The 20,161-nt window shown below is 44.4% G+C and overlaps 1 protein-coding gene across 1 annotated transcript in view; it reads right to left on the bottom strand.

Annotated features, from left to right (window-relative positions):
- EXT1 (exostosin glycosyltransferase 1) overlaps positions 1-19,829 on the bottom strand; it is a gene marked incomplete at both ends in the record, with an annotated part of 303,747 nt that extends 283,918 nt beyond the window's left edge. Inside the window, one exon of the mRNA XM_080695298.1 lies at positions 18,868-19,829. Within this exon, the coding sequence (XP_080551424.1) occupies positions 18,868-19,829 (962 nt within the window). The remainder of the gene's footprint in view (positions 1-18,867) is intronic.
- Positions 19,830-20,161: the final 332 nt, after the last annotated feature.

Here is a 20,161-nt window from a genome sequence, read left to right as displayed (position 1 = left end):
TTTACTGCTCTCATCTTAAACCTCAAGGGGGTAAAAAAAAAAACTGCTTCTAAATTTATTTTTTCATTCAACATCTCCCTTGGGTTGTTTATAAAAGAAAGGAAGAAAGAAAGAAAGAGCCTAACAGTTCCAAATGTCTTTCCTTCTTGCACTAACCGACTTCTATGACCAAAGACACTCATTTGCCAAATTTTTCTTAAGGATCCAATATAAGCTTAGCACTGTGCTAAGTGTCAGGTAAACAAACTTAAAAACAAATATACATCATCCCTGTTCTCGTGGTGCTAAATGTCATTCGCAGCTATAACCAACATAAAACTCACCATTCTGAGCCCAAGCAGAACATAAAGTGGGAAACATTCAAATAACTTTATGATTAAAATATACTTGGAGGCAAAGAGAAAAAAGAAGCCTCTCGGGTATAGTTTTCAGGGGAAAAAAAAAGGTACTATATACTTCGAACTTGTTTTGTCTGGTTTTTTATATTTAAAAAATGCATATACACCCGGGCGTGGTGGCGCACGCTTGTAATCCCCGTGCTTGGGAGGCGGAGACAGGAAGATTGTGCAGGTTCAAAGCCAGCCGCACTGGCTTAAGAGACCTGTTTCCAAATAAAAATATAAAATAGGTCTGGGAGTATAACCCGGAGATAGAAGGGTTTCCAGGAAGCCCAGTACCACCAAAAGAAAGAAAGGAAGGAAGGAAAGAAAAAAAGTAAGAGCGAGCATATACTAAAGGAAAATTTTATAAAGAAACAAATATATTTTTCCCTTTCATTTTCTTTCTGAAATTTCTACACTGAAGGAAGGACTACAAAAGGCCAACCAAACATAATAACCTTTAGTAAATACCTAGCAAGCAAACTACCACACTGGGAGGGGAAGTCTGGGATCTAGCTGTGCCCCCTATGGTATAAAAATCTAGAGAGATTAAAAACTAAATGATTATAACTCAAGGTAGAACAACTTCAGGACTGAGAAGATTCAAGGGTTTTAGCCCTTTATCCATACGCTTAGTCTAAATTCCAGTGTATTGGGCCTTTAGTAACAAAGACCCTCAAAGCTTTCAATGACTAGACCACTAAAAACATTCAGGGAGAGAGAAACCTCAGAGCATCCCTACATCCATGCCGGAAGTAAATTCTATATTTCAATCTCACCTGCTCTGCGTGGAGAGAAGCTGCTGCAGATGAAGCTGATGATTAGCAGGGAATGTCCCGGGCTGAAGGGCAGGCCAAATGGCCTGCTGGTCTGTGCTCTGCTATCTAAAAAAAAATCACTAGACCATTTTTATGCCCCCGAGGGGGACGGAAATGACAGACTCCAAATGATAGTTCTTAGACCACGTCCTGCGAAGGAGCAAACTGAGGAAGCTCCCTACCCATCATGCCTAGGAAAATCCAAAAGCAAGCATCTCATATTTTCAGGGACATCTCAAACACATCCAATGACTGCATCTCACCTCATTAAGTGAGTCCACTGGAAATACAATATGGTATTTGGTAATCACACTGCAGCTTGAATCTACCAGCCAGCTTACTAGAAGAAGAGCGAATTTTATATTTTGTAGTAAAATCAAGAGGACCTTGGGATGCGAAAAAGAGAATACCCTCCCACTTACTGCCATTAAGAAAGTTTTCCTGTTATTTATAATAGCTCTTTAATTCTTGGCATAAAAAAAAAATCCAACATCGGTCCAGGAATACTCCTAGGGGGGGAAAAAAAGACACTTGGATTTTGAATATGTGTTCCACATATAAATAGAAAACTACAATCATCCCTGTGCATAAAACATACACCTCGCTGCTGCTACTGCTGCTGCTGCTGCTGCTGCTGCTGCTGCTGCTGCTGCTGCTGCTGCTGCTTCATCTTCTCCTCCTCCTCCTTCTCTTTTTATTTATTTATTTTATCTGTACTGGGGATTGAACCAGGGACATTCCACCTCTGAGCTATCCCCAGCCCTATTTTTTATTTATTTTTATTTATTTATTTTTTTTTTTTGGTGGTACTGGGGTTCCTGAAAACCCTTCTACCTCTGGGCTACACTCCCAGACCTATTTTACATTTTTTTACTTGGAAAGAGGGTCTCTTAAGCCAGAGAGGCTGGCTTTGAACCTGCAAGATCCTCCTGTCTCCGCCTCCCAAACGCGGGGATTACAAGCGTGCGCCACCACGCCCAGCTCCCCAGCCCTATTTTTAATTCTTTATTTTGAAATAAGGTTTCACTAAGTGGCGGAGGGCATCACTAAGTAGCCAAGGCTGGCCAATAACCACGATCCTTCTGACTTGGCCTCCCAAATGCTGGGATTACAAGTGTGCCCTTGTTCTATCATGATTTTTTTTCAGACATCATAAAATCCCCAGGGCCACAGTTGCCCCAATGACACCGAAGCCTGCTATCATGCAGAATCCAATAGGAATGAGATCACATCAGGATCTGGTGGCAAAAACAGTATTACAGAAAAGCTCTTCACGTTGTGTTTGTTCGGAACTACAGCTGTTTCCTAGAGAGAAAAGGAAAATTGAAGCCCCGATGTGTCTCCATGCTCCCGAGTCGTGAAACCACAGGCTAAAATTCCCTCCCTAACTTCCACCTTGGCTGCTCTTCTGCGTTTATCATCAAGGATCGGTGCACACTGCTTGAACATGACACGCAGAAACAGTACCCAGGTCTTGGTCCTGCTGCTGTTGATAATGTCAGCCTAGAGGAAAAGCCCTGGATTGTTAATAGCCCTGCAAACTGTGGAAAGCGGAAAGTTAGTCCCGTTACTACTTCCTGGTTTGCTAGATGCCCCACATGATAGGATCTCTCGCTTGGCTACTTGGATTGCTAGGGAAGGGGGGGGGGGATTAGTTTTACCTTCTGTCTCTCCCACAGGTTTACTTGTCAAAGTCACTTCAGGGGATCCCACCATTTTTAACACTTCTCAGGAGGCAGGAACAAAAAGCCCCTGTGACTCTGGTGGGAAAAATGATAACCTTTGCAAAAGGAGAAAGACTATTTTTGAAGACACAAAGTCATACTGACAGTTTGCATTCCTGGTGGAGCGACTTCCCGGTAATGAAAATCTACTGTATCTTGGCAACAGTTCCAACAGGTGGTTGGAATTCTGGGCCCTTGCCAAACCGCCACGAGCTCCTATGTGACTGTATCGTGTTGCACGCTACAATTATGACGAGCTGTAAACAGGCCAAGTGAAAGAAATGAAATTAAAACAATGACGAGCACACAAATGCTGACACCGGAATCATTATGATGGGCTTAATATGGTTTAATGGAACAGATTTAACAGTCACTGCAGTTCTTCGTCGAGTGCTTACTATGCATGGGGTGCTGTTCTAAGCATGTGATGTGTTATTCCTAACGACAGCAACCCTATGAAGTAGGAGTTATTATTGTTCCCGTTTCACGATGAGGAAACGGAAACAGAGAAGCTGCCATAGGTCTCACAGGTACTGACAAAGCCGCCACTGTTTTTCACACCACTGGTGTTCAGAATCCGTATGTGTAGACTCCATGAAGTCGGGAAACGGGTGCTCCATTTCACAACTGGCAGCGCGACCCTGGGCAGGCTGCCCGGCTTCCCTGGACCTCTGTTTCCTCACCTATACAGTGCAACGCTTAATCCAGGTCTTAAGACCATTTCCATAATATTCTTGCTTGTTTTTGCAGACAAAACTATCTGACTCCCAAGTGTGCGGGGTCAGCTGAACAACATATTCCCTTCCCTGAACACACAACATGCAGACAGATATGCACATATGTGTACAGACCTGAGAGCCTCAATCGGCAGTGAGCTCAGATGTCTCCAGGCAGGAACCCCGGAGGATGGAAGGTAAGGACCCAAGAGACTCCAACTCTCATCAATACTCCCTATATTATCACTTCATTTTTAAAATTAAGGATGCTTGATTTTATTTATTTATTTATTTGTTTATTTATTTATTTATTTTGGTGGTACTGGGGTTCCTGGAAGCCCTTCTACCTCCGGGCTACACTCCCAGACCTATTTCTATACTTTTTTTTATTTGGAAACAAGGTCTCTCAAGCCAGCAGGGCTAGCTTTGAAGCAGCGTGATCCTCCTGTCTCTGCCTCCCAAGCGCGGGGATTACAAGCGTGCGCCACCACGCCTAGCAACTTTTTTTACTTTTGGTAGTAGGGATTGAACTGAGGGGTGGTCTACCTCTGAACTACACCCCAAACATCCCAAGCCCTTTTTATTTTGATACAGGTTCTTGCTAAGTTGTAAGGCTCTCACTATGTTGCTGAGGCTGGCCTCAAACCTGTAATCCTCCTGTCTCAGGCTCCCAAGCACTAGGATTACAGGCGGGCGCACCCACATCCGGCTAAGAGTGCTTATTTCCCAGTTTATTTTTACAGAAACCTAAAATTTATTTTGGCATTGAATCCTTTCTGCTCTCTTTCATCCCTGCTTGAGTTACTCTTTCGACACGGCGAAGTCTAAAATAAGTATAGGAAAAAAACTACTCCCATCTTTTAACTGTACTAAACACTGAGGTACTTAAATTTTATCTTAACATAAAATACTGCTCATTTAAAAAAAAACACATAATATAACTCAACAACCAAATACAAAAAATATTACACATTCCCACTCTTTGAATCAATAAAAGATGACTGCCCTACATTTACAGGTTTGCAACATCACCCTTGCATACTTAAAAATGCAGTCATCATAAAAAGTGCTGTTTAAAGGTAGCTTTTTTAATGCAATGTGAATTTTAAAGGAGCATGCAGCATACAAGAAATGGTGTCTCCACAAAAAAAATATATATATATCCTCTGCCTCTCAGTAAAGCAGAAGCATTCAGTACTAGGTGTCATTTGATTGGATTTTCAGATTGCTTCAGATATACAGACCTTGCAATCATTTTAGAAAAAGGCCCCTCCAACCTTTGGGTGAACATAAAACATAATTCATACTTAACCAAATGTCATGATTGTCACCAAATCCAAATCAATTTTTAAGACCTACTAAGAAGTATTTATAATTGCAATATAGTACACATCATCCACTCCATCTGTCCTCCCTGAGTACTTGAATATGATATTTCAGATGATTCCATAAGCAAGGCAGGAGATTTCGGAGGTAGTCAGTGAAGGCCAGTGCTAGAAACCATCACATACCTTCTTTTTGCTTTTTGTCTCCCACTGTTTTTTAATTAATTGATAAATCTCAATATGATTTCACTAGAAGGCTGATAGCTCAATTAAGCACTATGTTCCTATACGCTCTAGGGCACTGCTTCAGTATCAGCAGAGTTTAGATGTAACCTAGGCAAAAAAAAAAAAAGGAAGCCAAAAATTTTATTCAACCAACCTTTGGGGAGAAAATTGAAATTAAAAGGAAGTAGAGAAGGTCCCAATATCTACAGACTGTTACAATTAAATCATAAAAGGGTCATAATGGTTTTGCCTGTAGCAATAAATTCTTTAGATTTGTATCATGCAGCAGACCCCCCTGGTTCATTTTAATTTGGTTTCACTAATACTCATACCTAATACGACTGTTAAAAATTAAAAAAAAAAAAAACAGAAAAAGAGAGGAGAGAGTGAGAAGGAAAAGAAAGCACCTTTAGAAAAAGCTACTGGAAGCCAGGTGTGGTGGCGCACGCTTATAATCCCAGCATTTGGGAGGCTGAGACAGGAGGATCGTGGTGGTTCAGCTACTTAGTGAGGCCCTCTGCAACTCACTGAGACCCTGTTTCAAAGTAAAAGAATAAAAAATAGAGCTGAAGGTATAGCTCAGAGGTAGAATACCCCTGGGTTCCATCCCCAGTACTGCAGAAAAAAAGAGGAGGAGGAGGAAGAGGAGGAGGAGGAAGAGGAGGAGGAGGAGGAAGAGGAGGAGGAGGAGGAGGAGGAGGAGGAGGAGGAGGAGGAGGAGGAGGAGGAAGAGGAAGAAGGGAAAGAACTAAAGAATGGTTGGCTGGCTACTGAAAGAAATTTCTCATTTCAAAACAAAAAAGAAACCCTGAGCAAATCAGAAAACAAACAAGTGAGCCTGGAGGAGGGATGTTCCGGAAGGCCTATGTTATGAACCAAGGAGAAAGGTTTTAAAGCAACATATACACAAGCTTCAGACTGACTGTATAGTTGACAAGTGCAACATTAAATAAATGTAACATTTTTCTATTTATACAACAAAACCCCTCCACCTACTATGTATCAGTCAGGCTTGGTGTGGGACTCTGCTGGTACCTAGAGTGGAGGCTCAATGCCACTTTCCAGGGAAGCCCTCCTTCCCTTCCATATTAAAACTACAAACCCCTCTTTCTATCAGTGACACGCAGACAACTTCCAACAATGTTTCAGGGTGCTGGAATGCAAACAGGAAATGGGAAATCGATCCTCCTCCACGCCTCCCATGCTGGGCCCCTCTCTAGGAGTACAGAAAAAAAGCAAGCTGGTGACCTGTGTCAATGCATCTCAATGCATCAGCCAGGGACACTCCTAGGGAACAGACTGGACATGCCCTCCTCCCTTCACGGGGACCTCCCTTTTACAAACTCCAATTCCCATATGTCACATCTTCAGTAGCTGCCCTGGTCTGAGGCTACTCTCTTCACTAAGTCCATGGAACCCACGTCAACAAGGCGAGCTAAGTGTGGCAGGCTCGTATTATTATTATTATTATTAATTATTATTATTATTATTATTATTATTATTATTATTATTATTATATTTTGGTGGTACTGAGGATGGAACCCTTCTACGTATGGGCTACACTACCAGACCTACTTTTTTTATATTTTATTTGGAAACAGGGTCTCTATACCAGCACCGCTGGCTTCGAACCTGCACGATCCTCCAGTCTCTGCCTCCCAAGTGGGGATTACAAGCGTGCGCCACCACGCCCGGCAGGCTCACATTATACTAACATGTCTTCTGAGTTTAAACTACTGATCCGTCATTTAAAGGTGGGAGGGGCATTCCTGTGGACAGATCTGGGAAGAAAGAGAGCTGGCAACACACATACAAGGACGCGGGTCAGGAAATGACCAGATATAACTCTCAGAAGTAAAGCAGCACGGCGGGTGAAGACCAGCTGGCCCTGCTGCCGAGCATGCGCCCTCCGCACTCTGCAGGAGTGAGCGTGCCCCCAGTCCCAGCACCTAGGCCTCGCCCCTTTAAATGACTGCTTCTCCTCTGCTATTGGCTGAGAAACCAGATTGCCAAAACTGGTTGTAACTGTCTCCCTAAACTTCCTAAAGTAAGATTAAATAAATTCTGGGAAGAAATCCCAAAGGATACATCATAAATCATCATAAATCAAAATTAATCACACTACTGTGTGGGGGGGGGGTGGTATAGTCTTATTGAATATATATATATATATATATATATATATATATATATATATATATATATATATATATATATGGGGTTTTTTTGTTTTTGTTTTTGTTTTTTTGCGGTATTGGGGTTGGAACCCAGGAGGCATTCTACATCAGAGCTACCCCCAACCCTATTTTTGCTCTTTATTTTGAAACAGGGTCTCACTGAGTTGCAGAGGACCTCACTAAGTAGCTTGAGGCTGTCCGGGAACTCTGATCCTCCTGCCTCAGCCTCCCAAATGCTGGGATTACAAGCCTGTGCCACCACGCCTGGCTTGACACCAGCTGTTTAAAAACAATAAGGTGTGCCGGGCATGGTGGTGCACGCTTGTAATCCCCGCACTTGGGAGGCTGAATCAGGAGGATCGCACAGGTTCGAAGCCAGCCTTAGCTACTTAGTGAGGCTCTCAGCAACTTAGTGAGACCCTGTTTCTGAATAAAATATAAAATAGGTCTGGGAGTATAGCCCAGGAGTAGAAGACCTCTGGGTTCCACCTCCAGTACCAAAAAAATAAAGAAATAATAAAGAAATAAAAACCATAAGGTGCTATGGTTAAGAATATGGGTCTGAACTGGGGGTAGTGGTACATACCTGTAATCCCTGTAATTGGGAGGCTGATACAGTAGGATCACAGGTTCAACACCAGCCTCAGCAACTTAGCAAGGCCTTCTAAAATTTAGTGAGACCCTGTTTTAAAATAAAATAGGGAGCTGGGCGTGGTGGTACACACTTGTAATCCCAGCATTTGGGAGGCTGAGACAGGAGGATCGCAGTTCGAGGACAGCCTCAGCTACTTTGTGAGGCCCTTTGCAACTCAGTGAGACCCTGCTTCAAAATAAAGAATAAACAATAGAAGCCAGGCATGGTGGTGCACACTTGTAATCCCAGCATTTGGGAGGCTGGGACAGGAGGATCACAGTTCAAGGACAGCCTCAGCTAGTAAGTGAGGCTCTTGGAAACTCAGTGAGACCGTTTCAAAATAAAGAAAAAATAAAAATAGAGCTGGGAGTGTAGCTCAGAAAAAGAATGCCCTGAGGTTCCATCTTCAGTGCCGCAAAAAATAAAATAATAAAATAAAATAGGCGAGGGGTGTAGCTCAGAGGTGAAATGCCCCTAAATTCAATCCCCAGTCACACACACACACACACACACACACACACACACACACACACTACAGTCCTGGAAGTCGGATGGCCTGTTTATATTCTAAGTATATATTCCTCAAAAGTCATTTTTAAAGCCTGCCTCTGTTTTTGAACTGTAAAACAGAGATAAAGCGGGCATCTTATTTCTATGTGGGCATAAAGACTAAAAGATACTGCTCTTACCCAGTACCTAATACACCATACATCAATCCATCGATACGCAGGGTTTGCTGTTGCCATCATCAACAACTGGGCTCAAATACATAAGTGCCAACAGGATATGGCTTCAACAGTACCTGCCACAATCAACTTCCCCTGACCACAGCACCTGTTCCAGGAAGCTACTTCAGGTTGTTTCTTGCAAAGGAATGTCCACCTATTAAATCAAGGGCAGTCCGTAATGTGACAGGCACATCTTCTACTCATCCGGTCCCCCGCACACTCAAGTCATGGCCTAGTAGGAATGGCTCTCCCAGAAGGAGCCATGATCACTGGAATAGAAAGACCAGCTTCCTCCAGGACCTGTACCATGAGAGAGTCCAGGAAAGACTGGCCACGGCTGGCAGATGCACACATGGGCACAGGTGCTGATCAGACCAGGGACAAAGGACCCTGTGTCCCACCTTCCCTCACAGTAAAGGCTGTGAATTATGGCATCCTAGTGATTTTTTTTTTTCCTCATTGCAACCTAAAGGCCTGCTGACCTAGCTCAGAAAGACTGCTAAGTAGCTCGGCTCCATTCATACAAGCTGCTCCTCTAAATGTCACCCCTGGCTGGTAAGGGTGTACCAGCCAACTGCAAAAGAAATAACCTGCATTTGCATTCTTTTACATTTTTTTATCATTTTTAAATTTATTTTCACTTTTTTATTTTTTTGGTACTGGGAGTTAAACCCAGAGGCATTTCTATCTTCGAGCTACACCCCCAGCACTTTTCTCTTTTTTTAATATTGAAACAGGTTCTCACTAGATTGTGATGAGTCTCCCTACTGCTGAGGCTGGCCTCGAACCTGCAATCCTCCAGTCAAAGCCTTCCAAATACTGAGATTATAGGTATGCACCAGCACGCCCATGAAACACAACAGAGAGGACAAGGAGGAAAGCACGTGCCTGGCTGCCTCAGGGATGACCCTCTACCAGCTCCCACCTCCTCCCCGGCCACGTGCAGCTCCAGCCTGAAGACCCCATGTAGGGCTTTCCAGGGACCATGAAGTAAAGGCTGGATGTCCTGGGTGCCCACCACTATTGCCTGGGAATAAAGTTCCTGGAGAAAGATGAGCAGGGCTATTTCTGGAGCCTACTGTTATGAAACTTGAGTGAACCACTATGGTTAATCAGAAAGGTGTCAGGAAGATGGTTTTTAATACTAATAACACCCGATAGAGCATATTAGCATTTACGAGGTACATTCACACACACCCCACCTCCTTTGATCCTCTTGATGACCCTGTGAGGCCGGTATCGTGATCCCCATATCCAGAGGTGGAAACTGAGGCTGAGAGGTTAAAAAAAAACCAAGTCGAGGAATCTTTGTGAGTCATCTTGTGGGTCCAGAGTCGCAGCTTCTCCCTTCTAGAAGTCTTCATAGAAGGCAAACAGAGCCACCAAAGGAGGTTGTGTCTCTGTGCAAATCTCTCACTACTATTAAAAGCAATTGGGAGAAATTTTTAAAAAGGCCCTGAAAATAAGTAAACATAAACTGTTGGTTCATTTTGCTTTCTTCTCACTTTTTTAAATCACTGAGAATACTTGTACTAGTACTAGTGCCCCCAACTTGAGTGCCCAGGTGAAGGGGCCTGCCCAAGTTCACTTCCTACTGACCACAGAGTCAGCAACCCAAGAGAAGGGAGTAACTGTGGCCTAGGTGAACTGCTACAAGTAGTGAGAGGACACCTTCCCAGGCAAGGCCTGCAGACTCTAAAACCCCAGAAAGGTGCACAGAGCTTCTGCCTGCTTTGCAAGGAGATGAGGGGAGGTTTTTGGCTGGAGCAAAAACAAAACTTCAAAGGGAACAGTGCTGGGAGCTTCAAAGACCCCCTGCAAGGCCAATTAACACCTACAAATGTTTATCTAAGCAGTCATTTAATGATGGCTACTTCCCTAAAAGGGTGCTCTGCCTAGCCTTGAAAACAGCTATTGCCCCAGTGAGTTTGGGACAGGGATTGGGGCACCTGGAGAAAGGTCTTTGTTGTTTTTAGAGAGACCTTAGTGGAGAAGGAAAACTAACTACAGTAAAATTTATCACAGTTATTTCTAGTGGGGGAAAAAAGAGTGAGATGGGAAATAAATATCTAAGAAAATGTAAAATTTAAAGGTACTATGGTGAAGTTATGTTAGGAAAAAATCATATCTTAAGAAATCTATTTTCTTTTTTTCTTTTTTGGGATTTTGGGGGGTACTATGGATTAAACCCAGGGGCATTCTACCTCCAAACCACACCCCCAGACCTTATTCTATTTCTTATTTAAAAGCAGGGTCTCACTAAATTGTGGAGTGCCTCACTAAGTACCTGAGGCTGGCTGGGAATCTGCGATCCTCCTGCCTCAGTCTCCCAAGTAGTGGGACTATAAGTGTGTGTAATCCCACTTCGCCTGGCTAAGAACCATATATATATATTTTTTTTTTTTGGGGGGGGGGTTGGTACTGGTGGTGGAACCCAGAGGCTTTCTACCTCCGGGCTATACTCCCAGACCTTTTTATATATTTTATTTGGAAACAGGGTCTCACTAAGTTACTGAAAGCCTCACTAAGTAGCTGAGGCTAGCTTCGAACCCAAACACGGGGATTACAAGCGTGCGCCACCACGCCCGGCTTAAGAACCCTATTTTCAAGAGTCCAGTCCAGTGATACAGACCTGTAATCCCAATATTTAGGAGGCTGAGACAGGAGGATCAACGGTTTAAAGCCAGTCTCAGCATCTTAGCAAGACCCCATTTCAAAATAATAAAATAGAAATGGAGGTATAGCTTGGAGGTAGACCGCCCCTCAATTCAAACCCTAGTAACACACACACACACACACACACACACACACACACACACACACACCTATTTTCAAGACTATAGAGAGTAATTTCTGTGTAGCATAGAACTTGCCTAGCATGTGCAAGGCCCTGTGTTTAATCCTCAATACTGTGGGGGGAAAAAATCTAAAGTACGTTAGAAATCGGACTTCAACTTCAAAAAACCCGACAGACTTACGTGGTCAAGAGAATGGTCAGAAACCAGTGTGACTCACTGCAGTGCCCCAGATACTACCAGGAGTCATTTGGCAAAAAACAAGAAGAAAATTGTGTTGAATTCGCCACTTCCTTACTATTAATTAAGTAACAGTGCATATCCACACAAGGTACTTGAATACGCAGAAACAGAATGATATAAGCATACCAGTCTATTTATACGTCAGAGTAGAACAATCCCATCGGAATTTAACAACAGTGGCTAGCTAGCTCTTATGACAGGATTAGAAATAAAATAAAAATTAATTTCATGTTCACACCCTCTATACCTTCCTCCCAGTTTCCCACAATACAACTTTTCTAACTGTTTAAACACTGTTTTCCTTTCTTGTTTTTTTGTTTTGTTTTGTTTTTGTTTTTGTTTTTGTTTTAGGATAAACTCTAGGCCTAGCAGGCATGAATGTGCTAAGTACTTGCTCTCCCCTCTAAGCTACCACAGCCAGCAGCTTTCCGGAGGCCTGAGGCTCTGGGAGCAGCAGGTATGGCGTAATCTAGAAACAAAATCTCCCATTCCTAGGCCTAACTGACACTCTTTACCTGGGACCACAGTCAGACCAGTCCCAGCCCCAGTGGCTCACCTACAGTTGAAGGAGGAAACCCTGTAGGGGTTGTCAGTGAAAGCCTGGAAGGTGGGAGACTCATCATGGCTTCCTCCATTTCCCTGATTTTTGTTTTGGTTTTGTTTTGTTTTGTTTTGTTGTGATACTGAGGATGGAACCCAGGAACATTCTATCTCCGAGCTACACCCCAGCCCTGTTTTGTTAGTCTTTATTTTGGAACAGGGTCTCACTGAGTTGCAAAGGGCCTCACTAAGTAGCTGAGGCTGGCCCGAATCCCGATCCTCTTGTCTCAGCCTCCCAAATGCTGAATTCGAAGTGTGCGTGAGTCACCAAGCCTGGCTCTTCCTCCCTGTTTTGAGAGGCCCCCTGGGAGAGAGCTGGAAGCGGGATCCATGTAGACCAAGTGGCAACGTTTCTTAAATGCAAAAGTTCAGAGCTTAAATGTCAGAATTAGGATCCTTCCTTCACACACCTCCAGGCCAAATTCTTTCCTTGGGAAAAGTGTTTATAAAGGAAAGCAGTTAAAAAAGAAAGAAAACAGAGCTGCTATACAAACACCTAACACTTCATGTGTTAAAAACTTGCCTGTAAACAGAAAGAAATGTTGCTCCTAGAGGAGCAACATTCTAGAAGAGGGAGAATAAACACTGGGACCTAAGACCTCTCCTAAAAGTGGCATCACTCCTCACGGGATGTGACGCTGAGCTCTTTCCTTTACCCTCCGAAACCTCCTTTCTAATCTGTATAATGGGTCCACTCCACGCTGTTGCAGAAAGGCTTGAATGAGCTTTAAGAAAGGTCAATTCGCCAGGCATGGTGGCACACGCTTGTAATTCCTGTGCTTGGGAGGCTGAGACAGGAGGATCTCGCAGGTTCAAAGCTAGCCTCAGCTACTTAGTGAGGCTCTCAGCAACTTAGCAAGACCCTTTTTCCAAATAAAATATAAAATAGGTCTGGGAGTGTAGCCCGGAGGTAGAAGGCCTCTGGGTTCCATCCCCAGTACCACCAAAAAAAAAAAAAAAAGTTAATTCAAGGGACGGACAGGCACTCAGCAAACCTCTCAGTGCAGAGGGAGGCCCTGCTTCTTACAGGAGCTCACTCAAGGCAGATGAGCTCTTTAGGGAAACAACTGGTCATGAAAACAGGGGCTTCTATGTTCACATTTGAAAACATCAGAAGCCAGCTGGGTGTGATGGCCCACGCCTGTAATCCCAGCGCTTGGGAGGCTGAAACAGGAGGATCTTGGGTTTGAGACCAACCAGCCTCAGCAACTTAGCAAAGTCCTCAGGAACAGAGTGAGACTTGTTTCAAAAATAAAATAAAATAAAATAAAACAAGGCTGAACAGGGCTAGGAGTGTAACTCAGAGATAGAACGTCCCTGGATTCAATGCCCGTAACAAACATTTTTAAAAAGGCAGCAGAATCCAGCGACTACTCCACCTGACCTGGTTGACTCTGAATACGCTGCTGAGACATACCATAAAGTAGTAAAGATAGAACAACAGAGCCGAAGGAATAGAGAACCGGGGGCTGGAAAACGGATTGTCAGCCATGTCGGCCACCTCCAAGCTGGGCGGCCTCAGACAAGCCACCTCACCACTGTTCGCCTTGCTTGGCAAGCTGGTATATGGCCTAACTGGACACCACGCAAGGTGGCAGTAAGGGAAGCAGCCACGCCCTACCAAAGAACAAGCTTTGCAGTGTCATTGACACCCTCAAGGTTATTATTGGCAGGAGTTACCAGCTCTGTGTTCTGGGAAGGGAAGACCTCAGGGCTCACATCAAAAGAAAAACATACACCTAGGGGTGAGGCCTCTCCTCTTTGGCTAATTCTGTGACTTCCAGGTGCTCCTTTTGTCCTTGTCAAAGAGCCCCAAAGTGGCCTTCTACTGGGAAAGCCAGCCCAGGCCTTAGTAGCAAGACATTCTTTGTAGGATAAAATCCTACGGGTCTCTACTTCTCAGATTCTCCTGGAACCTTCGTGCGCTGGACTAGACTCAGTCAAAAGTGCAAATGTCCTAGAAGTAGCACATGACACCTCAACCTCTACCCAGGGTTCCCTCCTGAATGAGGCGCTGAGATGCTCTCCATTTCAATGGCAGGCTCAGAAAGAGACACGAAATGGGGGAGACAGGTGAACTTGGACCCCAGTGTTAGAAGTCACACCTGCCCACTTCAATATTTTGTAAGGGGCTGGATCTGCCTTCATTTATAACCTGCGTTCATGTGGCTTATTTTAGGAAGGCTTTTGTACTATCATACAAGTATAGGGAGAAACATGCTAATACTTTACACTTGAAACCTGTAAATCACAACTTCTACCTTTCATTTCAGAGGAGAAAAGTATTTGCCTAAGGTTCAATGCTAGATCATGAACTTGTCTGTGAACATATATAATAATAAGGGGAAACATAAAGTGTCACTTAACATTATTAATTGCCTTGTGCATATTTTTCTTCTTGCTCTAAAGACACCTGAATTTAACTCACTGTCTGGCCAATTCATAGCCAATTCCCAAAATTCCTTTGGGCAAACCTGAAAGGTACAAACAACTCCTACTTAGGCTAAGCAGTTCCATGGACTCATCTGCAGTAGTTAGACATAAAGACAAAAGTTAAGCCCCAGAGATAGAACTGTTAAGTCTGAGGATGCTGTTAGCGGGGGTGCATCAGCTCTTAAGACTAGCTCTTAGAAAACTGTATATCTTATGTGTGCTTTCTTTGCAATGTTTGTCCAAGTTTTCATCAGCTTCCCCAAAGATTCCAAGAGAAATCTCCTAAGAAACACTACCAGTACGATCTCCAAGTGGCTGGAGAGCTTCCAAGGGTGTCTGGTGTCTATAATTACAAACCAAAGACTGCAGATCCAGGGAAAATACAGGCGGGCCCGCATTCTAGGACCACTCCTACCACCACCCAGGTTTCTGATTGGTCCCTTAAATATTCTGTCCCTCATTTTCTACTTCTGTGTAAAGAGACTGGTGGAAGTGGGATGGTCACCCACCCTTAAGAGACACCAGGACTATGGGGGACCACTTTAGCAAACAGGAAAAGAGAGATGTCAAAAAGAATCGCACAAAATCTCCCGTTCCCAGAAGAACTGCCTAAGATAGTTGCCTCTGCTTTCCTTGGGAGGGTCAAAGATAGATGCCATCTCTCATTTCCTTCTCTTTTCTCCATTTCAAAAAGCCAAGTTTAAAGTTTCGTAATAATGCCCTTTAAAGGGATCCGAACTAGAAGCCCAGGCAAAAATACGGAAATCCTCGAAGGACGCCTAAGAATCTCAAAGAATGTAAAACAGACTGAATCTCTCCAAGGCCTCGTTACAAATCATCTAATCACTGCAGTGGCTTATTTTAGCTGGTGTCATCTACATCTGTTAAGATATGTAACTGATGAAAATTAATTACGGGTGTCATTAAAATGAATGTTTTAATAAAACCCTGGAAGTCTGGGTCCAAAATGGCAGGTAAAACTTACTTTTTCTCTACTACAAAAGTATCTGCATTCATTGTATGTCGCTCTTCTTTACCTATGGCGTCGTCGATGACAAAAGTTCAAGTGAGACTGAAGTCTTCACCGTTTAGCAGGAAGTAATGCCAACGGCAACTTACTTCTTAGTTGATACATTTGTGTACATACAGTCTATTGTATCCTAACGCGGCCATGTTACCATAAATTTCCAATCTAATTATCAGATCCCATAAGTCCAAAGCAAACTTACATGTGGTTTCTAGCAGCAGCAAATTAAATTGAAGCCTTTTCATAGGCACTTGCTAATAAAGAAGAGTAGATGAAAATCGATTGGGTTTTTTTTTTTTACAAACCATCCCCTAAATGAATGCTCTAGCGCATCACAAAGCAACCTAACACCCACTCCACAAAAAGATAAATTAATGTTCAGGAGGGAAATCAAAAGTCACGGGAGTCAGTATAAGAAGGCAAACTAATAGAGGCCACCTCATAGCCCTAAATTCAGGATCCTCTCATCAGTAAAGCCCTGGAGAGTTGAGCACTGGGCTTGGGTTCTGGAGCTCACGTCTGTGAAACTAACTTCTACAAAGTATTACGTGTCTCAGTGGCTGCTATGACCCCGGAGCGCAAAGCTTGTTCTGCTGCCCTGTTACTTCCACAGTTCAGGATTCTTGCTTCAAATCCCTGTGTTCCAAAGTCAGCCAGAAGAGGTAATAATGTCTGTGAGCACCATTTTTTTGAGGATAAAAATTCTGATAATCCATTGAGAGGAATGAGTTAAAACTCCAGGAATACCAGGCTGCTGAAGGTAGAGGTTCAGCAGCCCCAGCCTGTTCTTCTTGGATAGGTGAGTGCTACACAGAGTGCAAAAGGGGAACCTAAAGAAAACCCAGAGGTGACCCTCCAGAAAAAAAATCCCTGCTTGGGAGAAAAAGCAAACTTGCCTTCCTTGTACATGCCACTCTTTCCAAGAGATCCAATCCGGAAGCTCCTGACCCCTGGTGGTCTTTAAACATAAATCAAAACAAGGATATAGGCGTCAGATTTCTCGGCCCAATCACAAAGAGGTCAAAAATTAGTTAAATTTAATTGGCAAAAATTAAAGCTACCAGAAAAACCAAATCCCACCTCTTTTTATTGCTGTTCCCTAGAACTCTAAAACTTCTACTCCGTCCGGAGATTAAATACAAAGATTTTAATATTTACTATGGGAATAAGAGGGGGAAAAATATGACGTTTTTACTGGAGTATGGGTGTTTCCCAAATAAATATACACTTCAAGTTTCCTAAAATGAAATCTCAGCTTCAGCTCCTTTCAGAAGAAGGAAGAACACTATAATCCTTTTTAAAAAATTGGGTAAGATTGCTTTAGAAGACACAGAATGGCTTAGGCTCCAGCTCGAGTTACTCCACCATACACACCAGACAAAGAAATTCCTGAAAGCCTACAAACGTTTTTCTCTTATAAGCACCCACAGGAACAGTTCAATGTAAACGCTGTACGAACAAAGCCGTTCCTTACTAATCATAGATAAAAATTTCCTTCGTGAGAAAATGTTTAGTTCCATTGCATCTGCACCCCACATTCACACAAAACTGCCCCTGCGTAAAAGTAAAATAGAGATTCCGGATTGATCCTAGCCTCCGGCTTTTCTTATGCTTGAAAAGCAAACGGTGTGGGGATTTGAGAATCACAATCCAAATGCTTGATACTTCCTCTTTTGCTCTCTATGATCAAGTATTGGAGGGCTTTAATTTTCCTCCCCATCACTCCAGCAGAGGCCGGGGTGTCCGAGGAAATCCACAGACAACAATCAAACCTTTCATTTGGGGGCTGCTTTCCCACCGGAACCCTTCCTGTTCCCATCAGGTTTGGGAGAACTTCCCCCTCTTCTGCATTTCACGAATCAATCTGGAAAATTGGCCAACCTCTGCCAGTTCCTCTTGTGCTCAGCTGAGAGGTTCCCCTTCCTTCCCTGGGCAGCACAAGGCTGCTCTGGTTTTTAACTGGCATAACGAGGAAATGCACTGTAGGAACTCCCTAACTCTCTCACAGCCAGATATAAGTGAGAGTCTGGGGCGCTGACCCCATCTATTAGGAAACTGACCTGCCTAGCTCAGGTTAAAGCCCATTTGTGGATTCTAACTTTGACCCCAAATCCAGCGTGTCAGTTACTGTCACTGGGAAGGAAGAGGAAGAGAGAAAGGGCTACAAAGTAACCAACTTGGTTACTTAGCAACTGGACAAAACTTGCCTCACTGCAGAGGCTAAGGAGGCATCTCACACCCATTCAAAGAGTAACAGTCTACGATTTATATGCAAATAGACAAAAACAAAGGGGGGAAGGAAATCTAAATTAGCCAGCTGAGTTTACAGCAGAAGGCCTGAGGCCCAGTTTAAAAAGTTTCCTCTAGGAAGGAGACAGGGTCGGTACGTGTGAATGAGTGAGTGAGTGAGTGAGTGAATGAATGAATGAATGCAAGCCCACAGGCCCTGACAAGTTGACAATCTCCCTTCTGGTAAAAGTCAACGCCAAGGAGGAAAGAGGAAACGGGCATACAAGTTTAGCAGCTAACCTGAATTTGAGACTTAGTGAGAGGAGAATTTGGAGGCAGGGACAGACGGAACAGGCACTCCAGCTTTTGAGTTTTGCAAACAAAGCCTGGGTCAGGGGGAAAGAAAGGTGTGAGGAATCTACTAACTGTCGGTTGATCGGAGCCTCTCCAGGTCTCCAGAAACACCCTCCAAAACACCCTCCCATCTACAGCTTCCAAACTTGGATCAGAACTCATCCCTAACAGGAGACACACAGCCCTGAAGGTTTTCTGGGCAAGAGGGAGACACGGTCCTCTACTTGGTCTAGAAGTGCTCCCAAGCTTCTGAGTTTGCCCAAGGAGTTCCAACTCTTTCCCTGGCTTCTGGCCACACACTTGAACCAGGTGGCTCAGTCCCAGGCTCAGCTCAGGAAGGAAATATACTTGGGATTCTGTATCCCACCCCACCCCCCGCCTCCATCCCCCACCGTGGCACCTGGACCCAGGTGGGCAGGGCCCGGGCCACTTGCAAAGTCACCCAGTGCAGCCACTTACTTCTCGTACTCCATGTTGTCTCGGTCACAGCGAGAATCCTTGTGCTTCTGCCAGTCTTTGCCATGCCTGCAGGTGGTGAGGAGCAAGACGTCCTCCCCATTGTGGACGTGATATAAGGCATTCCTGGTGTCTGACCCTATCCCTGTCAGGTACCTCTTCCCCTTGAATACCAGCATGTACTTCCTGAGAGGAGGAATGGTGTTAAACTTCAAAAACCCCCTCTCCCCTCCTGTCCTGGGATGATCCTTAGAAAAGAGGGGAATAGAAACATCAAAGTTGGGTCGGAAGTTTTCAGTACTGATGCTGGCTTTGGCCAGCATCGCCTGGCCGATGTCAAACCCCACGTCCTCGGTGTAGTCAGGCCAAGTGCCGGAATATAAATTAAAAATTAAATGATTCCTACCATTGTTCCACAAGTGGAGACTCTGCACTTTGGATCTCAAGTTGTGCACGTACTGAGGTGACAACTGGTCTCTGTCTAAAGTATCCAAACTCAGGACAAAGAGGCACGCCTGGCTGGGGTCCGAGGTGTAGAACCTGGAGCCCTCGATGGCCGCTAGAATGTTTTGGTAACTTTCGGCGATTTTCTCCCCTTTTTGCTGCGGGTAGACGTAGACTTTGAAACCGTTTTTCTTGCAAAGGGTGAAATCGAAGCAGGACTCCATACGACACTTCTTGCCTTTGTAGATGCTCGAGTTGGCGTCTCGCTTCTGCCGGGGGGAAATGTGCACGCTGGAATCCTCGTTTTCCAATTGATCCCAAGGAAAGAAGGGGCGCAGAGCGTCAGGGAAGCGGGGCCAGAAACGATCTGGACTGGGCTGGTGCAAGCCATTCCGACCGCTGTGCTGCTCTCTCCGGCTGTGGCTCCTCGATGCCCTGAACTGCAAGCCTCCGAAATAAAGCAAAAGGGCGAGACACGAGCCAGCTGAGAGCAGGATGAAATAGCGTTTTTTGGCCTGCATGTGTCCTGCCTGGGTCAAGAGGATTGTAAATAAACACAAGAATCACCCAAGTTTCCCAATCAACACTTTCAGCTCCAGTCCGCCATCTTCCCGCCTGTAAAGACTTCAAACTCTCCGCTCCTACCTTCTCCGGATGCCTTTCCCCAAGCCGTGGACTGATCCAGCGCATGTGGGCGATTTCTTTAACTTTCTCCGCTTCGGCCTTTCATCTTGGGGTTGCACGATGCTGCACCGGAGAGAGCGGGGCTGAATATCTCGCACCCAGGGCGGGCGAGCAGCGGACGGTAATTTTCTTGCATGCAACAAGACGGAGGAAAAGAAAGAGAGGGGGG

The sequence above is a fragment of the Muscardinus avellanarius genome (genome assembly GCF_963383645.1).
Source record: "Muscardinus avellanarius genome assembly, chromosome: 4".
NCBI classification, from domain to species: Eukaryota; Metazoa; Chordata; class Mammalia; order Rodentia; family Gliridae; genus Muscardinus; species Muscardinus avellanarius.
The sequence above is the reverse complement of the archived record's forward strand: the minus strand, read 5'-3'. Positions and strand labels throughout refer to the sequence as shown.